At 43.2% G+C, this 18,708-nt stretch overlaps 1 protein-coding gene across 2 annotated transcripts in view; it reads left to right on the forward strand.

The window, feature by feature from the left end:
* ESR1 (estrogen receptor 1) overlaps window positions 1-18,708 on the forward strand; it is a 2,052,928-nt gene that overhangs the window by 1,576,949 nt on the left and 457,271 nt on the right. For both annotated transcript variants that reach the window (XM_069606778.1, XM_069606777.1), the window contains exon 5: window positions 2,027-2,165. In XM_069606778.1, coding sequence (XP_069462879.1) covers window positions 2,027-2,165 — 139 coding nt within the window. The remainder of the gene's footprint in view (window positions 1-2,026; window positions 2,166-18,708) is intronic.

An 18,708-nucleotide genomic window follows, 5' to 3' on the forward strand; every position in this document is an offset into this window, starting at 1 on the left:
GTACCAGGAGTAACAGTCACTGTGACATTGGAACAACTCTGTTCTAACAAGCCAGCAATGTTCGAAGGAGGTTCGCTAAAACCCATGGAAATTGCCAGACCCATGGCCCACCAACCACCATCACAAAGTGAGGCAACTGGCCCTTCCAAGGAGGACAGAGAACAGTGGCTAGATAACTACTGCCACCAAACATCAGAAAAGCCCAGCCCTGCTCCAGAGAAAGGAAGGAAGTCATTGCCTCGCTTTTACAGTGCCAACGCTGTGATTTGCCGCCCCTCCCAAGAACACCCAGAGACCAGAGGACAGTGCCTTGCAAGAGCCTGGGACTGCCCTGCCATTGCTGGCAGGACTCAAATCCTTGCCATGGAAACCCCATGTTAGGTGTGGAAGAGGACACTTCCCACCCCAACAGACAATGCAATCTACTGAATGGCAAGGGTGCTTGCCAAACCACTAACCAATGCCCCCAGAGAGACTAAGACAAACGCAGCGACAAGACAGGAAGCAGGGAACAGCAGAAGTAGGCAGCAGACCAATGGAAAACAAGCCTCCCGGAGTCTGGAAACCCAGCCAGAGAAGGAGCGGGACCACGAAGGTGTCAACCCCGAACAGGAACAAATCCAACAGGAAAGAGGAGTATTTAAGGGAGCCACACTTTTTCCTAGGCTGTTCCTTTCATTCAAACAGCAACCTGCAGAGGCGGACGACCGAGAAGAAATCATCTGGGTGCACCAAGGAAGAAGGAACAACAGAGACAGCCAGAAGATAACCCTCTATTTATTTCTATTTGGAAAATTGAAGCAGGCACTATGACCCTGCGGCTTCTCAGCACTCGCCCATTCAGCTCGGGGATTAAAAGAAGTCATACTGGAAAAAACTGTCATTGTAATTCAAACAGTAAGGTTTTCAATCTCTCTCTGAAGTCCAGAAGAGAGGATACCTCGTCGACGTCAAGAGGGAGGTTGTTACTAAGCTTAATGCCAATAACCGGCCTGGATCTTTCAAATGCCCTAGATCTAATGACCTGGGAACTGGACTCTTTGGTTTCACCATTACCAGCATCCAACCACAAAACATATCCCAATGGGAGGAAATAAAAGCTGTATGAAACTATAGCCATGTGTCCCACTTTGTCTTTCAAAACTCTACTGGATACCTCCCCCCTTTGTTAGTTGCATCTATTGCCTGCTTTCTGATCCTCTTATTTTCCCTCTGCTCATTTTCTTTCCTTTAGCAGAGTCTTGATACCCCCAGCAGGCAAAGTACGCCACCCTACAGACAAGCCTGGATGCTCTGTACCATGGTGGTGATTTGGTGGAATATAACATCCTATTAGCAAAATATAGCATGCAGAAGGTTTGCAGGCTAATTTGCTCATTAAGGGCTCTATAGTTAACCTTCTTAAACAGGGGTTTGAATGCATATTTCTCACACCACTTCTATACACGCTCCTATGCTTTCCTTACCTTGTTTAAAGTACCAATTTTTTAAGATCACTCGAGCCCCTATTGGGCCAGGTGATATCCTTTTCCCCTCTGGGAAGCCAGAGTGACTTTCGCTTCAAGAACGTTGAAATATTCAGCAGTGCAAATCAACATTTTAAAAAAACTCACAAATGGTGTAATTTCACGTGGTGCTAGGTTTGCATGGATCAAGAGCGGAGCTAGTATGGATCCTGAATAAGCAGCAGGGGTCGCCAGTGCCGTAGATGCTAAATTGATTGATTTCTGCTTGATTTCTGCCCTTTCCCATGATCCAAATCATAAGTATTTTTTTAATCAATCCGATGGACTTTACTTCTTACTTTTATCTGCAATGATTCCCTTTTGAAGCAAGTATTCGACAAGCTCACCTCTGTAACCCACAAGTCCTTTCTAAGCTGCTTCACCTGTTTACCCAATGCCACCAGTCTTGGGTGCCAGTGTTAATACAGTTGATGTGAGTGGAAACACTGTGATTTATATATATATGCTGCTTAGCACTTTCTAACTTTCTTGTTATAATAGAACCACTTTCTTCTTTCTAGGTTTTGTGGACTTAACACTCCATGATCAGGTACATCTACTGGAATGCGCTTGGCTAGAGATCCTCATGGTTGGCCTAGTTTGGCGATCAGTGGAGCATCCCGGAAAACTATCCTTTGCGCCAAATCTTCTTATGGACAGGTTTGTAACCCTGTTATTATAATTTTCTTGTTCCACCGAGTTTTGCATTGCAGACACACTTTGGAGCTTTGCATTATGATAAGTAAGAGAAAAATACAAGACATTTTGTCAAGGCTTTACCCTTTGTAAAGTCATCTTGCCATTTCACTTTGGTATAGGGAGCGAAGGTCAATGAATCAATTTGACAAAGTGTTGTTTAATTGTAACAATGACATACCACAATGTAAAAGTCTACCACATATTCATGCATAGATAGACGCATAAGCATATGCACCCGCATTCATGCGCACACACAGATATTCATTTGCACACACATTCACTCTGCACACACTGTGATGATAGCAACACCATTTCTTGAACTCATCGCGACCAAGGACACCATTTTTGATGTTTCTGATTGTGTGACTCTTTTTCCTGCTATTTCTTTTGTAGCGCCATGACATTTACGTCCTCATAAAGTCAGGTCAGTGAGAAGTCTTTGCTTTCGCTGAACTGAGGTTAAGGGGGAGAAGATCCAGTGGGGGGGATGTAGTGCAGCCCTGAATCTCTTGTGGCCCTTCATCTCGCTTCCTGCTCAATGGGTGGTATATAGGAAAAGGAACATCAGCAGGGATCCATTAAACAATTGTTTATCATCGTTCAACCAGAGCTATTTATTTTAATGTTGTAATTGGTATTGCATATTCTCATCTTAATTTATGTGGCGTACCAGAACAATTGAATACGTTCTAACCCATTTTCAATGTTTCTTATGCAAGATAATTAATACAACACTCCATCTCGCAATCCATAGTACCCCAAAAAGCATTACTAAATGCTTTAATAACAGCCTGTTACCATCCATCTTCAACAATATACAACATTCCACACATGTTCCAGTCTTAATCTCCCTTCCAGCATCTCTCCTCAGTACCAGCTACAAAGACATTTCATTCAGTTTCATCAATAACTGGGAGAGACATATGAATTCACGAGTGGCTGTTCTTAAAGAAATAGCTAATCCACAAAAATACATGAAGCTGATTGAAATATTGCACATAGGCATCGCTTTTGAGGGCCATCTTCGTGAGCATTAAAATCAGGCTGTGCCACTCCTGAGCACTGTGCGTTTGCCCAACAGCCTCCATCTTGTTTAAAAATGGACTGCAAAGCCCCAGGCTGCAGCTGGCACAACCTGTGTGCAGGTTTCCCGGTACATTCCAGCTATAGTGAAAAACGAACCCGTGTTAGCAAAAATTCTTTATGGAACTTCGAATGGAGAAACAATTATTTGTGATATTCATTGATTCCCTTGCAGTGTATCCCCCAAAAGAAAACAAAACATGTATGTCTGTGTGTGTGCATATATATATGCCCATGAAGGACAGAATGGCCCTCAATGAACTGTGCAACCTAACAAACTGTGTGATTAAGCCCTAAGATAAAGGACGAAATATTGTCCTAATGACTCATGAAAACTATGTTAAGGAGGCATACAAACAGTTAAATGATAAAAAATGCTACAAAAAATGTGGAAAAAATCCAACAAAAGCATTAGAGGAAAAGGAAAAGAAATTTGTAGCAGGTTGGGAACAGAAAGGCATTCCAACTGAAGAAAATTGCAAATTTCTACTTACGACCAACACCATCACACCAACTATATATTTTCTTCTGAAAATACATAAGAACAGCAAAAAACCACCAGGAAGACCGATTGTTACCCTAGTGGGGTAAGTGTTGGAGAACATGTCGAATTTCATAGATGAAACTCTTTTGCCCTTCGTCTCCTCATTACCTTCCTATCTCAAAGACACAAAGGATTTTCTATCACGAGTTAACAATATACCCTGGGAATCCAACTTCATGATGGCAACAATGGACGTGGTGTCCTTATACACGTCAATTGAACATAATTATGGCAAAAAAGCCTGCGAAAGATATCTAAACACTGGGTCCCTCAACTATCTGGAACACACGCAAATGATTGTAGCTAATGATTGATCTCTGCCTCACTAATAACATCTTTGTTTTCAATGAAGAATATTTCAGGCAAATACAGGGCACGGCTATGGGCACAACATTTGCCCCACCTATGACAATTTGACTATGGGTGCCTGGGAAGCTACAGAAGTATGGACAGAACAGAATCATGAATTAACTGAAAATGTGGTTATCTGGCTTCGATATAGAGATGACGTATTTGTAATTTGGAAAGGTACGAAATGAGACTGCTTTGCCAAGATGGCAAAAAACAAGTAAGAGGTGGAAAATCAGCAAAAGGCAGAGGCGGAGGAGGCCGAAAAAACGAGGAGGGGCAGAGGGGAAACAAATTCCCCGAAGATTACCCCGGCCAGATCGCTGCGCTCTGGCAATTAGAAAAAGCAAGTGACGATAATTGAGACAAGTTTTAAGATCATAAACTTGTCGGATCACACTTTGACCGATAATCAAACAAAGTTGCTGACTATGGGTTTGAATTTCTGTCCAACAGCCAGTTTCAACTATGTGCAAACTCGGATCGATTTCGACGAGTATATTAGAAAATTACGTCTGAAAACATTTTTTGCCATCACAGATTTTAAGGCACAGAAAAAGATATTTCCGGAAGGGAAAACAGATATTACCATTTCTGAAATAGGGGTTCTCGCTGACTTAGTTGAGCTCCAAAAAGGCCGAACAGTCAATGATCAAGAGATGGAATCAATTGACTTTCAAGAGTTGGATATCAGAACAGATTGGACAGTTAAAAATAAACTGAAACAAAAATCAAAGTTCAATCCTATGGTTAACACCGCAAACAACATAGAAGCGTTCCAAACACTTGTAATTGAGGACTTAAAAAAGCTCAGATGAAACAAAAGATATAAAGAGAGAAGCAATTTGACCATGAAGGACAGAATGGCCCTCAATTAACTGTGCAACCTAACAAACTGTGTGATTAAGCCCTCAGATAAAGGACAAAATATTGTCCTAATGACTCGTGAAAACTATGTTAAGGAGGCATACAAACAGTTAAATGATAAAAAATGCTACGAAAAATGTGGAAAAAATCCAACAAAAGCATTAGAAGAAAAGGTAAAGAAATTTGTAGCAGGTTGGGAACAGAAAGGCATTCTAACTGAAGAAAAATGCAAATTTCTACAAACGACCAACTCCATCACACCAACTACATATTTTCTTCTGAAAACACATAAGAACAGCAAAAAACCACCGGGAAGACCGATTGTTTCCCTAGTGGGGTCAATGTTGGAGAACATGTCGAAATTCATAGATGAAACTCTTTTGCCCTTCGTCTCCTCATTACCTTCCTATCTCAAAGACACAAAGGATTTTCTATCACGAGTTAACAATATACCCTGGGAATCCAACTTCATGATGGCAACAATGGACGTGGTGTCCTTATACACGTCAATTGAACATAATTATGGCAAAAAAGCCTGCGAAAGATATCTAAACACCAGGTCCTTCAACTATCTGGAACACACGCAAATGATTGTAGCTATGATTGATCTCTGCCTCCCTAATAACATCTTTGTTTTCAATGAAGAATATTTCAGGCAAATACAGGGCACGGCTATGGGCACAACATTTGCCCCACCTATGCCAATTTGACTATGGCTGCCTGGGAAGCTACAGAAGCATGGACAGAACAGAATCATGAATTAACTGAAAATGTGGTTATCTGGCTTCGATATATAGATGACCTATTTGTAATTTGGAAAGGGACAGAGGATGGTTGGTATGATTTTGTAAAGCTTCTGAACCAAAATGAGAACAATTTAAGATTCACGGAAACTCAGTTATTCGTTTATAACCTTCTTGGATGTTAAGTTAAGAATAGTGGAGCAAACTCTAACGTGTGAACTACACAGAAAACCCACAGGATCAAATACGCCACTAAGCGCTAAAAGCAGGCATCCAAAGAGCTTGATCTGGAGTGTACCATATGGTGAATTCGTAAGGATAAGAAGGAAAAGCACAACTTTAGAAACATACAATGCAGAAAGCAAAATCACAGCAAGAGGATTTCGACAACAGTGTTACCCTAAAAAAGTCATTGAAAGAGCGAATTTAAAAGCCAGAAGTCATGATAGACAAATTCTCTTGGCAGACAAAGAAAAAGCTATGAGTAATGAGAACGAGGAAGTGCAACTCATCCTAACGTATGACAGCCAAACCACAGAAGTGAAACGTGTGTTACAGAGACATTGGAAAGTTTTAACTATTGACAAGGACATTGGTGGCTTGCTAAAAAAACATCCAGACATCAGTTACAGAAGAAATACTTCAATCAAGGATAAATTGGTTCACAGTTTTATGGATAAAGAAGTAGCCAAGGATACGAGTGCCTGGTTGACCAATCGGAAGAAAGGTTTTAACAAATGCACAAGATGCAATATGTGTAAATTTGCAAAGAACTGCACCACTTTTGAGCATCCAATAACAAAATTAACTGAATATATCAATGAAAAAATCACGTGTGAAACTGAATACGTAGTATATATTCTGATGTGCAAATGTAAAAAGTGGTACGTGGGCAGCACCAAATGCAAATAAAATAAGGGTACAACAACATGCGAGAGCCATACAAAGCAAAGATGCCAACTATCCGATGGCAAAACATTTCACTGAATGCCACGAAAGCAATATGGCCAGTTTTGCTTTCTTCGGAATCCATGCAATTGAAAATGGCCCGAGAGGGGGAGACCGAGAAAAAAAGCTCCGACAACAAGAAACCCGTTGCATCTTGGACTTTGAAACAAAACAACCGAAAGGCCACAACATAGATGAAGAATGATATACTTTTTTAGGGCAATAGCACAAGTATCATCACACAAAAAATCTGGCACTTCTTACCAACAAGGACTGACTGATAAGTGTCTTCATAATTGGGTTTTAATAAGTGAAAATCCATTAATGTTGTGTATTTTTAACTGCACTTTTTGATAATATGTTGTTGTGTTTTGGGTTTTTATGCACTTTTTTATCAGTCACCATGAATTTTTGTTTTTATTCTTGTTATTGTGAATTGACATCACTGCAGACTAGAGACATTGAAGAAAAACCGGGGATGCAACTCAGTTCAAGAGTAGAAATAGATTTTTATATTGAATTGAAGTTGAAAGCACTAAGCACTTTATGATAATCAGAGGTTGATATGCACTAAAGCACTAGGCGCTTTAGCAAGCTGCTAGCACTAGGCACTTTTTCATGCACTATGCACTTTATGTATAAAGGCACAAGGCACTTTATATAAAGAGATCGTGCAATTGTCGCCGTCAGCCATATTGCATTATAGCGATTGGACCGTGTTTGAAGTTGTTTCCTTCAAAAAATATATATATATATTTAGTTGCAGGGACGTTAAGGTGAGAACTTAACACAACACCTGAAATTCAGCTAAATCTACCTTAACTTCGTGCCCCCTGTTGCACAGTCTATGACCACAATGATAAATATTTTAAAACACAAACAGGCTACCAACCATAGATTTTGGCCTTTACCGGTTGATACAGCTTTCAAAGGTGTCCACTGTATATCATCATTGTGGTCATAGGCTGTGCAACATGGGGCGCAAAGTTAAGGTGTCTTTAGTTGAATTTCAGGGGTTTTGCTGTGTTAAGTTCTTACCTTAACGTCCCTGCAACTAATGTTTTTTCCTTGAATTTCAAAGGTTTTGTTTCAATGTATTGCTCACCTGAGCACCCCTGCAACTAAGGGTTTTTGGCTGTTGGGCACGCCGAACACTACCAGACCACTAGCCATGGCCTTTGCAATGGCCAGTGGGCATGGCCACTGTATATTTGAAAAACTTCCAACCCATCGCTCAAAGACATTCATAAATCACAAACTGGTTTTGTCCTGTTTTGACAGTGGTATTATTATGTATAAAAGATTGCAGGCTTTGAGAACTCAGTGTTTTTAGGCAATGCGCAGTGAGATTACATTATTTGCCATGTACCACATACTTTGGTTAGGCGGCGTGCTCCAAGCCCTTTGTTTTATGGCCGGTCTCTTGGTGACTGTTGTGATACATCGCACAACCTCAACTAACCGCATTTAAGCAACATGGAAACAGGAAGAAAATGCCCAGGTACTTTCTGCACCCATATCGACAATAAAAAGCTGGCACCCATGAATATGCACACAGTAAGTGAACATATATCTTAAAGTGAAATATTCAAATGTAGTTCATTTGACATTCCCCTTAGAAGAAAGTGCATTGGACTTTAAAAAGAAAGCAATGAGCACCAGAAAAATAACATGACAGAGGAAATGTTCCAATAAATATGCTGGCAAAGTATAAAAGGTGCTCACCTTTTAAACCCAGCAATCTGTTGTGAAATATTCCCCGGTAAACATAATCACAATACAAAACAGGCGCTTGTGGTCTTGTGGGTTAAGTATTTGCATTGGGAATATGACAACTTGAGTAAAATCCTGGTAGCCAACTACTTCAGCAAACTTGCCAACCTCAAAAAACCCATGTGTTGCGTCTGCCCTCTGAAAAAGGTACGCTCTTCACCCACATGTCCTTTACTTGTGCCGTGAAAAACAGCCACAATCAGGGGAGAATAATTGCACCAGTGTCCAGGATTGCAAAATCTCTTGCCACATCGTGGGCAAATACTCATGACTTACTTGCCCTCTCATCATTTCCCCTCCTCACCCTCATGTCTGACTTTCAACAATACTCTGTTTTATAAAGATAACTTGACAAGTACACATTCTATAGTGTTACTCAAATATATAAATCCTTACAGAACTATGTTAGTCAAAAAATGTACAATTGTGGCATCATTCTCCCCGTCTTGACTATGAGACTACAAATACCAGAATGCAATTCAGCAAAAGGCAAAACAATGGTCTCTGAGTGCAAAACTTTGAAGGACTCACAGTACCACGGTCTAAAATAAAATAATGCGGATGCCGTGTGTTATGAGATATTTAAAACTAAAAAAACACATGGCACTCAGAACTGTGGACTGTCTCGGATCCATGCAGTAACCGGGACCGGCCTTGCTTAGTTTCAAAATGAGGAAGGATCCAACCCCCCTAGGCAATGTTTTTGTAACTGGTCTTGTAAGGTGGGCTCAATTACTAGGCGACATGGCCTTAGGGGTCTGATCCCTTCCTTGCTTTGAAGCTATAAAAATATATTTTTTTATTTATTATTGACTGGGAGACTACAAATACCTGAATGCAATTCAGCAAAAGGCAAAACAATTTCTCTGAGTGCAAAACTTTCAAGGACTGACACGGTTTAACAAAAATAATAATTTGGATGCCCATTCGGTCGCCCATCCAGGCAGTGACTGGAACTGCTTCAAAGCAGGACACCCTGCTTAGCTTCAAAGCAAGGAAAGGGCTGGCTGTTTCTCTAAGTGTTCTTCTAACTTTTGCACATTTATCGGGCAACATGTCCTGAGGAGGCTGACCCCTTCTTCACTTTGAAACATGAAACATAGCTGCTACGAAGGACATTAGCTGCAGGGGAAGGGGAACAGAGAGGATGATTGGTGGCTGGAGTTAACTGGCCCCAGGAGAGGCGATGGAGGAGGGCAGGGTGAGTGGGTGAGTGAGGAGAGGGCCAGAGATCGCTTGGGTGGTCCTGCTGGAGGGGTCAGTGTGAATCAGAAAATTATTGGGGAGAGGGGAGAGCTAAAGGGGTTAATTGGAGGAGAGGGGTTGTTAAGGAAAGGTGAGGTGTATCTGTTGTGGGGGGAGGAGAAGGAGGAGGATGATCGATGTGTTCATGGTGTTTCTATGTGGAGTGCTCATGGGGTGTGGTTCCTTACATGAGGAGTTTGGTGTGGAGGTGAAGGGTGGGGGGTGAGATGGAAATGTGATGTGTCCCTCATCTGGGGTGTGGAATCACAGATGGAACATGGGGGCCGCATAGGTGCAGGGCGGCAGCCAGATGTTCGGGTGTGAGGTTGGGGATGGTATCGGGATGCTGCTGGAGTACAAGAAGGGGAGGTAGGGTCAGTGCCTGGAGTGTTGTAAGGTTGAACAGTGATTTCACTAATTTAGGTGAATTGGGGGAAGTCGTAAGGGTGTAAGTAAGAGGTGAAGTTGTGGGTTTGGGTGGGGATAGGGTGAAGTGCGCAGGGATGAAAGGGTTCAGGTGGTGCAGTGTTTTTGTTTAAAATGATTCTGAGGTGCCAGTGGTGTGTGTGATGGTCAGTGGGGCAGCCAAAGGAGTGGTATTGGCAAGGGTAGGTTGGGCAGCATTTAAGGAAGCTAAGACCTTGAGGGGTCTGAGTGGATGGTGGGTGGGGGGCTGGAAGGGGCTGAGGGGAAGGAGGGCACTGGGTAGAGTACAGAGTAAGGAGGTATGTGTGGGAGGTGGTGAGGTGAGAGATATCTGTCTGGGGAGTCGGGTATGCTCTCTCACTAGGGGCACTCATGGGGGGCGGTGGCGGAGGCAGAAGGGGGCTGCGTGAGGAGTTGGCCAGGTTTCTTGTGCACCATAGTGCCCCTCTAACCTTAGAGCTGCCAGGAATGATGGGTGCAGTAAGATTCAAAACAAGTAACATGCTTCAAACATAGCTAAATTCCAAGCAGTGGCAGGCCTCTAAATACAGTTACATTCTTAACAGTTGCATATTTCTAAGTGCAGCTAAATTCAAAACAGTGGTAGGGTTCACATTATATATTACTGGCAGCATACACAATTGAACGTCCCTTAACTAATGGTTGCAGCAGACAGGAGTTGGGAATTGTCTGTGCAGGGGTGCAAGTCAATTTGAACCATTTTTTGCACCGTACGAACCAACATTCGATTTTAGCACTTTAAGGCTCGCCCATCCCTTCTGTAGACCCAGAGCTGAGACCGAGGGCTCAGAGCCATGCCTGCAGACTGCAAAGGCTCAGCAGATCTAGCAATCACAATGTGGATGTGTTGTTGTGCCTGGAGCATGGCAGACACATAGAATCCCTTATATGTGCCCGGGAATGGCCAAAAGCTATGCTGCGGACAAACTGTCCACTTGGCATGTCTGCAGTCCACGCCCATTGGACATTGGGTCTTTGAAAGTGTCCAATGCACACGTTACGCCGGGCAATGACAGAGGCTATGCATAGTGGTCACATCCTGGAAGGGTTTGGGACATGGCCTAATCCTTGTAATGCCCAAGAAAAGTGTCAACTGGGTATGACTGCAGCTCATGCTAAGTGGACACATTGGGTGTCTTTAAAGTCCACTGGGGGTAAACGAAGCTCACCCTCTGCCATGCACTGCTGACCCAGCATGTGACAACACAGCTAACATGCACATACCCATACCACAGGCCATGAGAAACAACAGGCAGGGATAAACAATAGCAACAAAGTCTGCTTGTTTATTTTACCCTTGGTTTGAGTGGCAACATGAAAAAAAACTGTAGAGAATATTCTCAAGAGACACTGTCTGTCATTTAGCTGAGCATGGGACCTGATGAGCATTGCATAGCACTGGCCGAGTTATGGTTGCTTTAGGAACAAGAACTGCCACATTTCTGTGTTTTTTATGTTTCGCGTTACAACCAGAATTCCACCCAATTCCATTTTTGGGTGAACTTATATATTTATATATTATTTATAGTTTATAAATATTCATAGAAATGTGTTTCATTCAGCGAAACAATTATGTAGGTACAAACAGACATTTGATCCAAAGCTTTTCAACAACGATTTGCTGGTTGCATTTATCGTCCTGGCAACAGGCTTTCAATCTGCGCAATACCAGGCTCCTGAATGTTGAAAACGTTAATCTTTTGTATACTCAAATACATTTATATTTTCAATTTGCCAAAGAGTTCTCCTTGTTCCCATATTCAACGGAAATTATGAGGGAATCAGTAAACATGCCATTTACTTAAACAGGCCTGTGTTGCTGCTGCTCTACAACATTCACTGGCATAATGAAGCCCTTGAGGAGACAGCTTCTCCTTCCCTGGCATTTATTGAAATGCTTTTTTTTCAGTGTGTCAACTGAATACAGAAAATGAACAATATGCATTTGAAATCTGACCTGCAGAGCCTACTAAAAGCCTTACCGATGTTCACTTGACTTGTCAATCTTAGGAAGAGGGCAGGAGGAATGCAAAGCAAATCGAGAAAGCAGTGCAATAACCTTTTTTGACACTTTCAAGTAGGGTTTTGTTCTCTGCATGAAACGTTAACACTGGGGGATGATGTATTTTTTAGCATTGACAAGTTGGTTGTCTTTTAAAGTACTGGGACTGTTAAGAAGGGCTTTTCATAGGTGTTCACACCATATATTGAAATTGCATTAATAGGTTGACGCAGGCGTAGTTTCGATTGTTATGGTCCGATTGGAAACACCTCCACTAGTTAATTGTGTACAGATAAACATGGCCATTTCACACAAAACTGTTCACTTTTCTCGAGGGTCTACCTGTCTATTGCAATGAAGTCACATTTTGTGGGAATGGGTGGACGCTTCAGTTTTTACCAACAAATGCTTGATTACTGAATTAATCATTGGTAACCTCCAACATCTAGAACGCTCGCTTCCCTGGATGCTATGAGCTTTACCAGTTGCCACTTCTTAGCTACCCTTGCAAGGCCGTAGAACAAACTGTGACTAACCCACTCCAATAACATCTATTGCAAAATGTACTTGTTATTTATTTATTCAGAGTTCTTGTAGTATGCTGAGAGACCACTACACATGCAGGAGTTACAGGGGGAAGCATGCAGCCTAATTGAGAGAAATCGTTTTTATGAGCCACCATCAATTCAGAATATATTCATCTTCTTGGCTAGGTGCAACTTCTGCCAGTCAGATTCTAGGGCTGCAACATGCAGCTCTCCAGATGTTTCTGGTGACACTTCCCATACTCCCCTGTTGACTATGCTGGCTATATCTGATGGGAGTAAAAAGAGCAAGATTGAAAGGAAGGAACATCGAAAGTATCTACCACAAAACAGGAAAGAAGGTTTTGGGAGCTCAACCCAAAACTCATGCGATCTGATGGTCTTGAGGGAACGGTTAGGAGAGGTATTCAAGAACAGGTCCAGGGTACGTACAATTGGCCAGCGCATGAGTGTAGAAATAAATCAACTGCTTTAGCGAGAGCCAATAGAGGGACTTTAATATCAGGGAAATATGATCAAAGCACTTCAGGTTGCACATTTGATTGTGAAGAAATGGTGTAGATATTGTATTTAATTGAGTGTTTTGCCCAAAACCATGCAGTAGTCAAGATGAGGTAAGACAACCCTGAGGACAAGCGTTTATTTTTCCTCATCATTTAGGGAAACAGTGAATTCTTCTGCAGAAACTGTAGATGAAAGATAACCGTTTTCTCTGTATTCAATCATGAAACTAAAGAAAAGCTAGTATGGATGGTGACTCCTAAATTGCGGACCTGGGGCTTGATAAATGGTACAGGGTCTTGTAAGTCAAACTAAAGACAGGGGGCATAGGTTCACCCAACTAATGAAAAGTATCACAATCGTGGAGGTTTTGAGACATAGAGCCTCATTACGAGGTGGGCGCAAAGGGATACCGGGCACCGTTAAGGACATCAGTGCCGGTAATCCCTTTGCGCCCTATTCCCAGGTCCCTTAACGGGTCCTTTCCTTAACGCCTGGTTTTACCAGGCGTTACGAACGGGGCCCGCTAAGGGACTTCAGAGCTAATAACGGTACCGCAATTTGCGGTACCGTTATTAGCGCCTTCCCATTGACCCCTTGGGGGAATGGAATGGGGATGGGAATGGGGAATGGCTTTTTCAATGGGGACTTACCGGTCCCGCAAAGGTCGGAATAGACCGGTAAGTCCCCATTGAACGAGGGCGGACACAGTAATAGCGCCATGACTACCTCCAACCTCGGGATGAGGCCCATAGGCAGATAGTGTTCTTTAATAACAAAGCTGGGCAGATGAGATATCCAGGGGCCTCATTACACGGAAGGCGGTGAGCCATGGCGCTATTAGCGCCATGGCTCATGCCGGTAAAATACCGGCACCGGCTTGGCGGAAATGGGATTTACCACCCCATTCCAAGGTTGGTGGGGCGGTAAATCCCCCTTCCGCAGTTGCCCTTCCCCATTCCCATTTCTGCCCCATAGGGCTCTATGGGAATGGGGAAGGCGCTAATTACGGCACCGCAATTTTGCGATGCCGTAATTAGCTTCGAGGTCCCTTAGCGGGTTGGTTTTTAACGCCTGCAAAAAGCAGGCGTTAAAGCACCAACCCGCTAAGGGACCTCGTAGTAAGGCGGTAATGGTTAACGGTCACCGTTACCATTAACGGTGGCCGTTGACCATTACCGCCTTCCGTGTAATGAGGCCCCAGGTCTTTTCTTCACGGATGACACTGTGATCCTTTCCACCACCCCGCAGGGACTGAGATCGTCGATGTCGTGCTTCATGAAAAAAAGTGAGGAACTAAAGTTGACCATGAATACTGAGAAAAAAAATGGTCCTCAAGCCCAACTTTGGTAAACACCTGAATGTAAAAATTGGGGGAGAGGGCATGATGCTTGAATAGGTAAGACATAACAATATCTTGGAACTCGATTTCATGAGAATGGGCATTGGACAAGTCAGGTGACAAAGTCTCCAGTAACTCTGGAAAAATACAGTGGTTTGTATAAAAAACAGATCACAGCAGCGGCCCTCTATGGGGCAGAGCTTTGGGGGCATGCAGACTTAAAACCATTGATTGTTGTTGAAAACAAATGTCTTAAAAGCCTCTTATGGCTCTCACGGGTTACACCCAAAGCTTTGATGCATCTTGAAATGTATTTGTGCCCTATAGATGTGATAGCCACATCTAAGCCTATTCTGTACTGACTGTGGCAGAACCTGGAACTTGTGAATTTCAGGGACGATTTAACACACTTGCTGAGTCTGAAGGGAGCCATGAGATTGCTATGGGTGGCATGCGTCAGGAAGGGTCTTTTTGACCTGAATGAGCAGGACTTATGGCTACGACTTATGTTGATTAACAAAGCAAAGTCCATGGGGGTCATTCCGAGGTTGGAGGTAAGGAATTACCGGCACCGGTAAGGGTGCCGATGCCGGTAATCCCTTACCTCCGTATTCCAAGGTCCCTTTGCGGGTCCTTCCTTACCTCCTGCTTTTAGCAGGAGTAAAGTACGGGACCCGCAAAGGTACTTCGGAGGTAATTACGGTACAGTAATTTACGGTGCCGTAATTACCTCCTTCCCCATTCCCATTGAGCCCTATGGGGCAGAAATGGGAATGGGGAAGGGCAAAAGGTGAATGGGGAATTACTGGTCCGTCCAACCCTGGAATCGACCGGTAATTACTCCATTCACCATGCCGGATTTGGGACGGTTTCGGAGGCAACCATGGAACTAATTACTCCATGGTTAGCTCCAAACCCGGAATGAGGCCCATGTGTATAAAGGACACACTACGTGATCAGTTTTTTAGAGAGATAATAGTGGCTGCATGCGCAAACCTAAAGATGGCACCCAACTATGTAAGAATAAAATCTGAGTTTGGGTTTGAAAAATATTTAGATTTGATAAACCTTCCCCATGCTCATGCACTGTATGTCAATTTTAGACTGGGTACACTGAAGGTGACAAAGTTTACCACGTCATGGAGATTGGGGAACTTTGACATGTGCCCCCTTTCTGATATCAGTGAAGAGACAGTCCCTCACTTTCTGTTTCTCTACCCTAAAATAAATAGTTTATAGTTTGAGAGTCGTATACCTCAAGCCTCTCTTAAAATGGTTAGGTATCCACAAAGACAATGAGGTGTTGGAGTTATGTAAAAGATTTGATGACCCAGTAAAGGTCTATAGAGTACTGAAATATATACATCAGGCTTGGCTCCTGCGGCCTAAAGTGTTGTATAGTGCACACTAGTCTTTTTAATCTAAGTTGTAGCTGATGTCACCCGGCTTTCACCTAATGGAAATTTAATTTTTGGGGCTGCGAGTTTGTCTGCTCCTCTCCCCCAACAAGTTTGTTAAGTAATTTGTTTGAAATGTTTTCAGATGATATCGGTGCACTTGATTTTGTTTGTTCTAATTCGTTCTTATTTACCGTATGCATTTTATGCAACACATTTTTTATGGTTTATGATGTTATTTTTATTAACTGTCCTTACTTTTATGGCTCCAAGCCGAATAAAGGTTATATTGATTTCTACAAAAAAAAAAACTTTATTCACAGGAGGCATTTATCCAGTGCCAGAACACCACCATAACATTCTTTAAATTTGAGGTGTGGTTGTATGTTATCTCCATACATCCAGTAGTTGATCTTTTGGGGATTGGGAATACAGGATTGAAGGGGCAATGTACAGGTTGAAGAAGATCAGTGTTCAGGTCAGTCCGGGGGGCATGCCACAATAAAGTTCAAAGTTGGCGGCCACCAATGGACCAAATGCAAATTTGTTTGATCTGTTGGAAAGGACCATATCTTTCATTCCCATTGACTCATTCAGTCGATGTAGAAGCATACTAGCATTTAAAGTATCAAAAATAGAAGAAAGGTCACCTAAAACCTACCTTTTTTCCCTGGCTATAAGTAATTCTTCTTTGAAATCCCACCTCTGCATTGATAAACCTGATTTATTGGGCCTCATTACGGGTCTGGCGGTAACCGTGCCGGTAAAACCAGCAAGTTGCCGCCGGACCTGTAATGAATTACCGTCGCCTGACTTCCCGGTGCCACCGCGCTCTTTCGAGTCCAGCGGGCGGGAAGTCTGGCACCAGTAATTTTGTAAATCCCCATTCCCATTGAGTCTCATAGGACTCAATGGGAATGGGGAACACGGAAGCACCAGCACCGTTAATAAGCGCTAAATGGGAATGGGGAGCATGCTAACAACGGGCCCGTTAATGACGGGCCCATTGTTAGCATGCTGGGCCGCTCGAGGGACCCGCTAAGTACGTCTGGTAAAACCAGGCATCCTGAGCGGGTCCCGCGAGCGGACCTCGTAATGGGGTGGTAAGGGGTTAACGGCTCTGGCACCTTTACCGGCGTCGTTAACCCCTTACCGCCCTCCTCGTAATGAGGCCCAATATTTTTCAATGGAGGATGAGAGTTGAGATGTTACTATTGATTTAAATACTTCAATCACACACAGTAATGTGCCAGTGGTTCAGTGACAATTTGTTCTCTATATGCGTGATCGGTGTGTGCTTCAGTTCCTGGGACTTTTCACCCTTTTCGATGGATTTGTTCATTTCAGTGATAAAAGGAAGACCTTCTTTGGCGAATTTTAAATTGCATATTTTGTCAAGAGGGGAGTATGGCTAGAAGGATTTTAGGATCATGGCTATCAGTGACCGAGAATGAGCAAATTCAGCAAAGTTTGCCATCATATCTTTAACCGCAGCAGATCTTCTGTGGGGAGCAGCACAATGGCTTCAGTGATAGCACAGAGGCCCTTACCATCAAGTGGAAGAACTGCATCAGATCACTGCAGAGTTCTTGATAAGGGAAGAATGCTTCCTTAGTAGAGAAGGCAATGTTCCAGATGATTTATAAACGTTCATGTGTTGCTTTGACTGCAGAGGAGACACATTTGGAAATGGGGATTCTTCTCTCTTAGGACCACTGCTGTGTAAACTCAGTTGTGAATGTGAAAGCCATTCAATAGCAACCAGATTCAAATTTTCTCCAGCATCCCACGAGAGCTCTACTTTAACATTTCAACCACTGTAGGTTATCATCATACATTTGTTAACTATGACTTTGATGGATTTGTGCCTGCACCATTGGATAGGGGCCATGATGTCCAGGGCTTGAGTTACATCTTCAAGAATATTAACGACTATGATTGTTGAGCATCTGGAAGACTAGTCAAAGTTGAAGAAGGCTTTCATGAAGACTATGGGTGTGATGTCTGATATAATTCCATTAAAAAACTGGGGGCCTATCTTTGCTTTTGATGGAAGGTCGAAAGTGTAACCCAATGGTCTTTTCCCGGAGGATCTTGGTATTGCCATACCAATGCATTGTCCACAAGGCCTTCTGGGGCCTGGGTCCTCAATACATCCAACTCTCTCTTCGCAAATGCCTTCCTACGCGGGCTCTTCGCTCCTTCACCTCCAACTCGCTCAGTTTCAGTCGCTCCTCCAAGTAACAAGTTGGTGGTAGATCTCTTTCTTCGGCTGCGGCCTCCCTCTGGAACAGCCTCCCTGCCTCTCTGAAACTTGAGGAGAACCATCTCTGGTTACAGCAGCACCTCAAGACCTCCCTCTCTGCTTCTGCCTTCTCTCTTCCTATCCCCTGCTGATTTCCTGTCTGATACTTCACTGGTCACCTGGCTACCCTCTGATTTGGGCCCAGGTCCCTGCCTGCCCAACTGCACACCCGCACTGTCTCCCGGCAATACTTGCACTTGGATGTGTATCTGTAACCCTACAGTCCCCCTACCTGCACTTTTGGACATCTGCTTTCTGCACTTACCCTTGCAACTGCCACCTGCTGGCCGCACTTCTGGTTATTGTTTTGATCACATGTACAGCACTGCCCGCTCCCCTTTTCCCTGGCACCTTTCCCCCCCTCCCCAGCACTTGCGCGATCTCAATGTCACTTGGCCTAGTAAGATCGTTTTC

This window comes from Ambystoma mexicanum, chromosome 4p, assembly GCF_040938575.1.
Source record: "Ambystoma mexicanum isolate Mex_15411 chromosome 4p, UKY_AmexF1_1, whole genome shotgun sequence".
NCBI lineage: Eukaryota > Metazoa > Chordata > Amphibia > Caudata > Ambystomatidae > Ambystoma > Ambystoma mexicanum.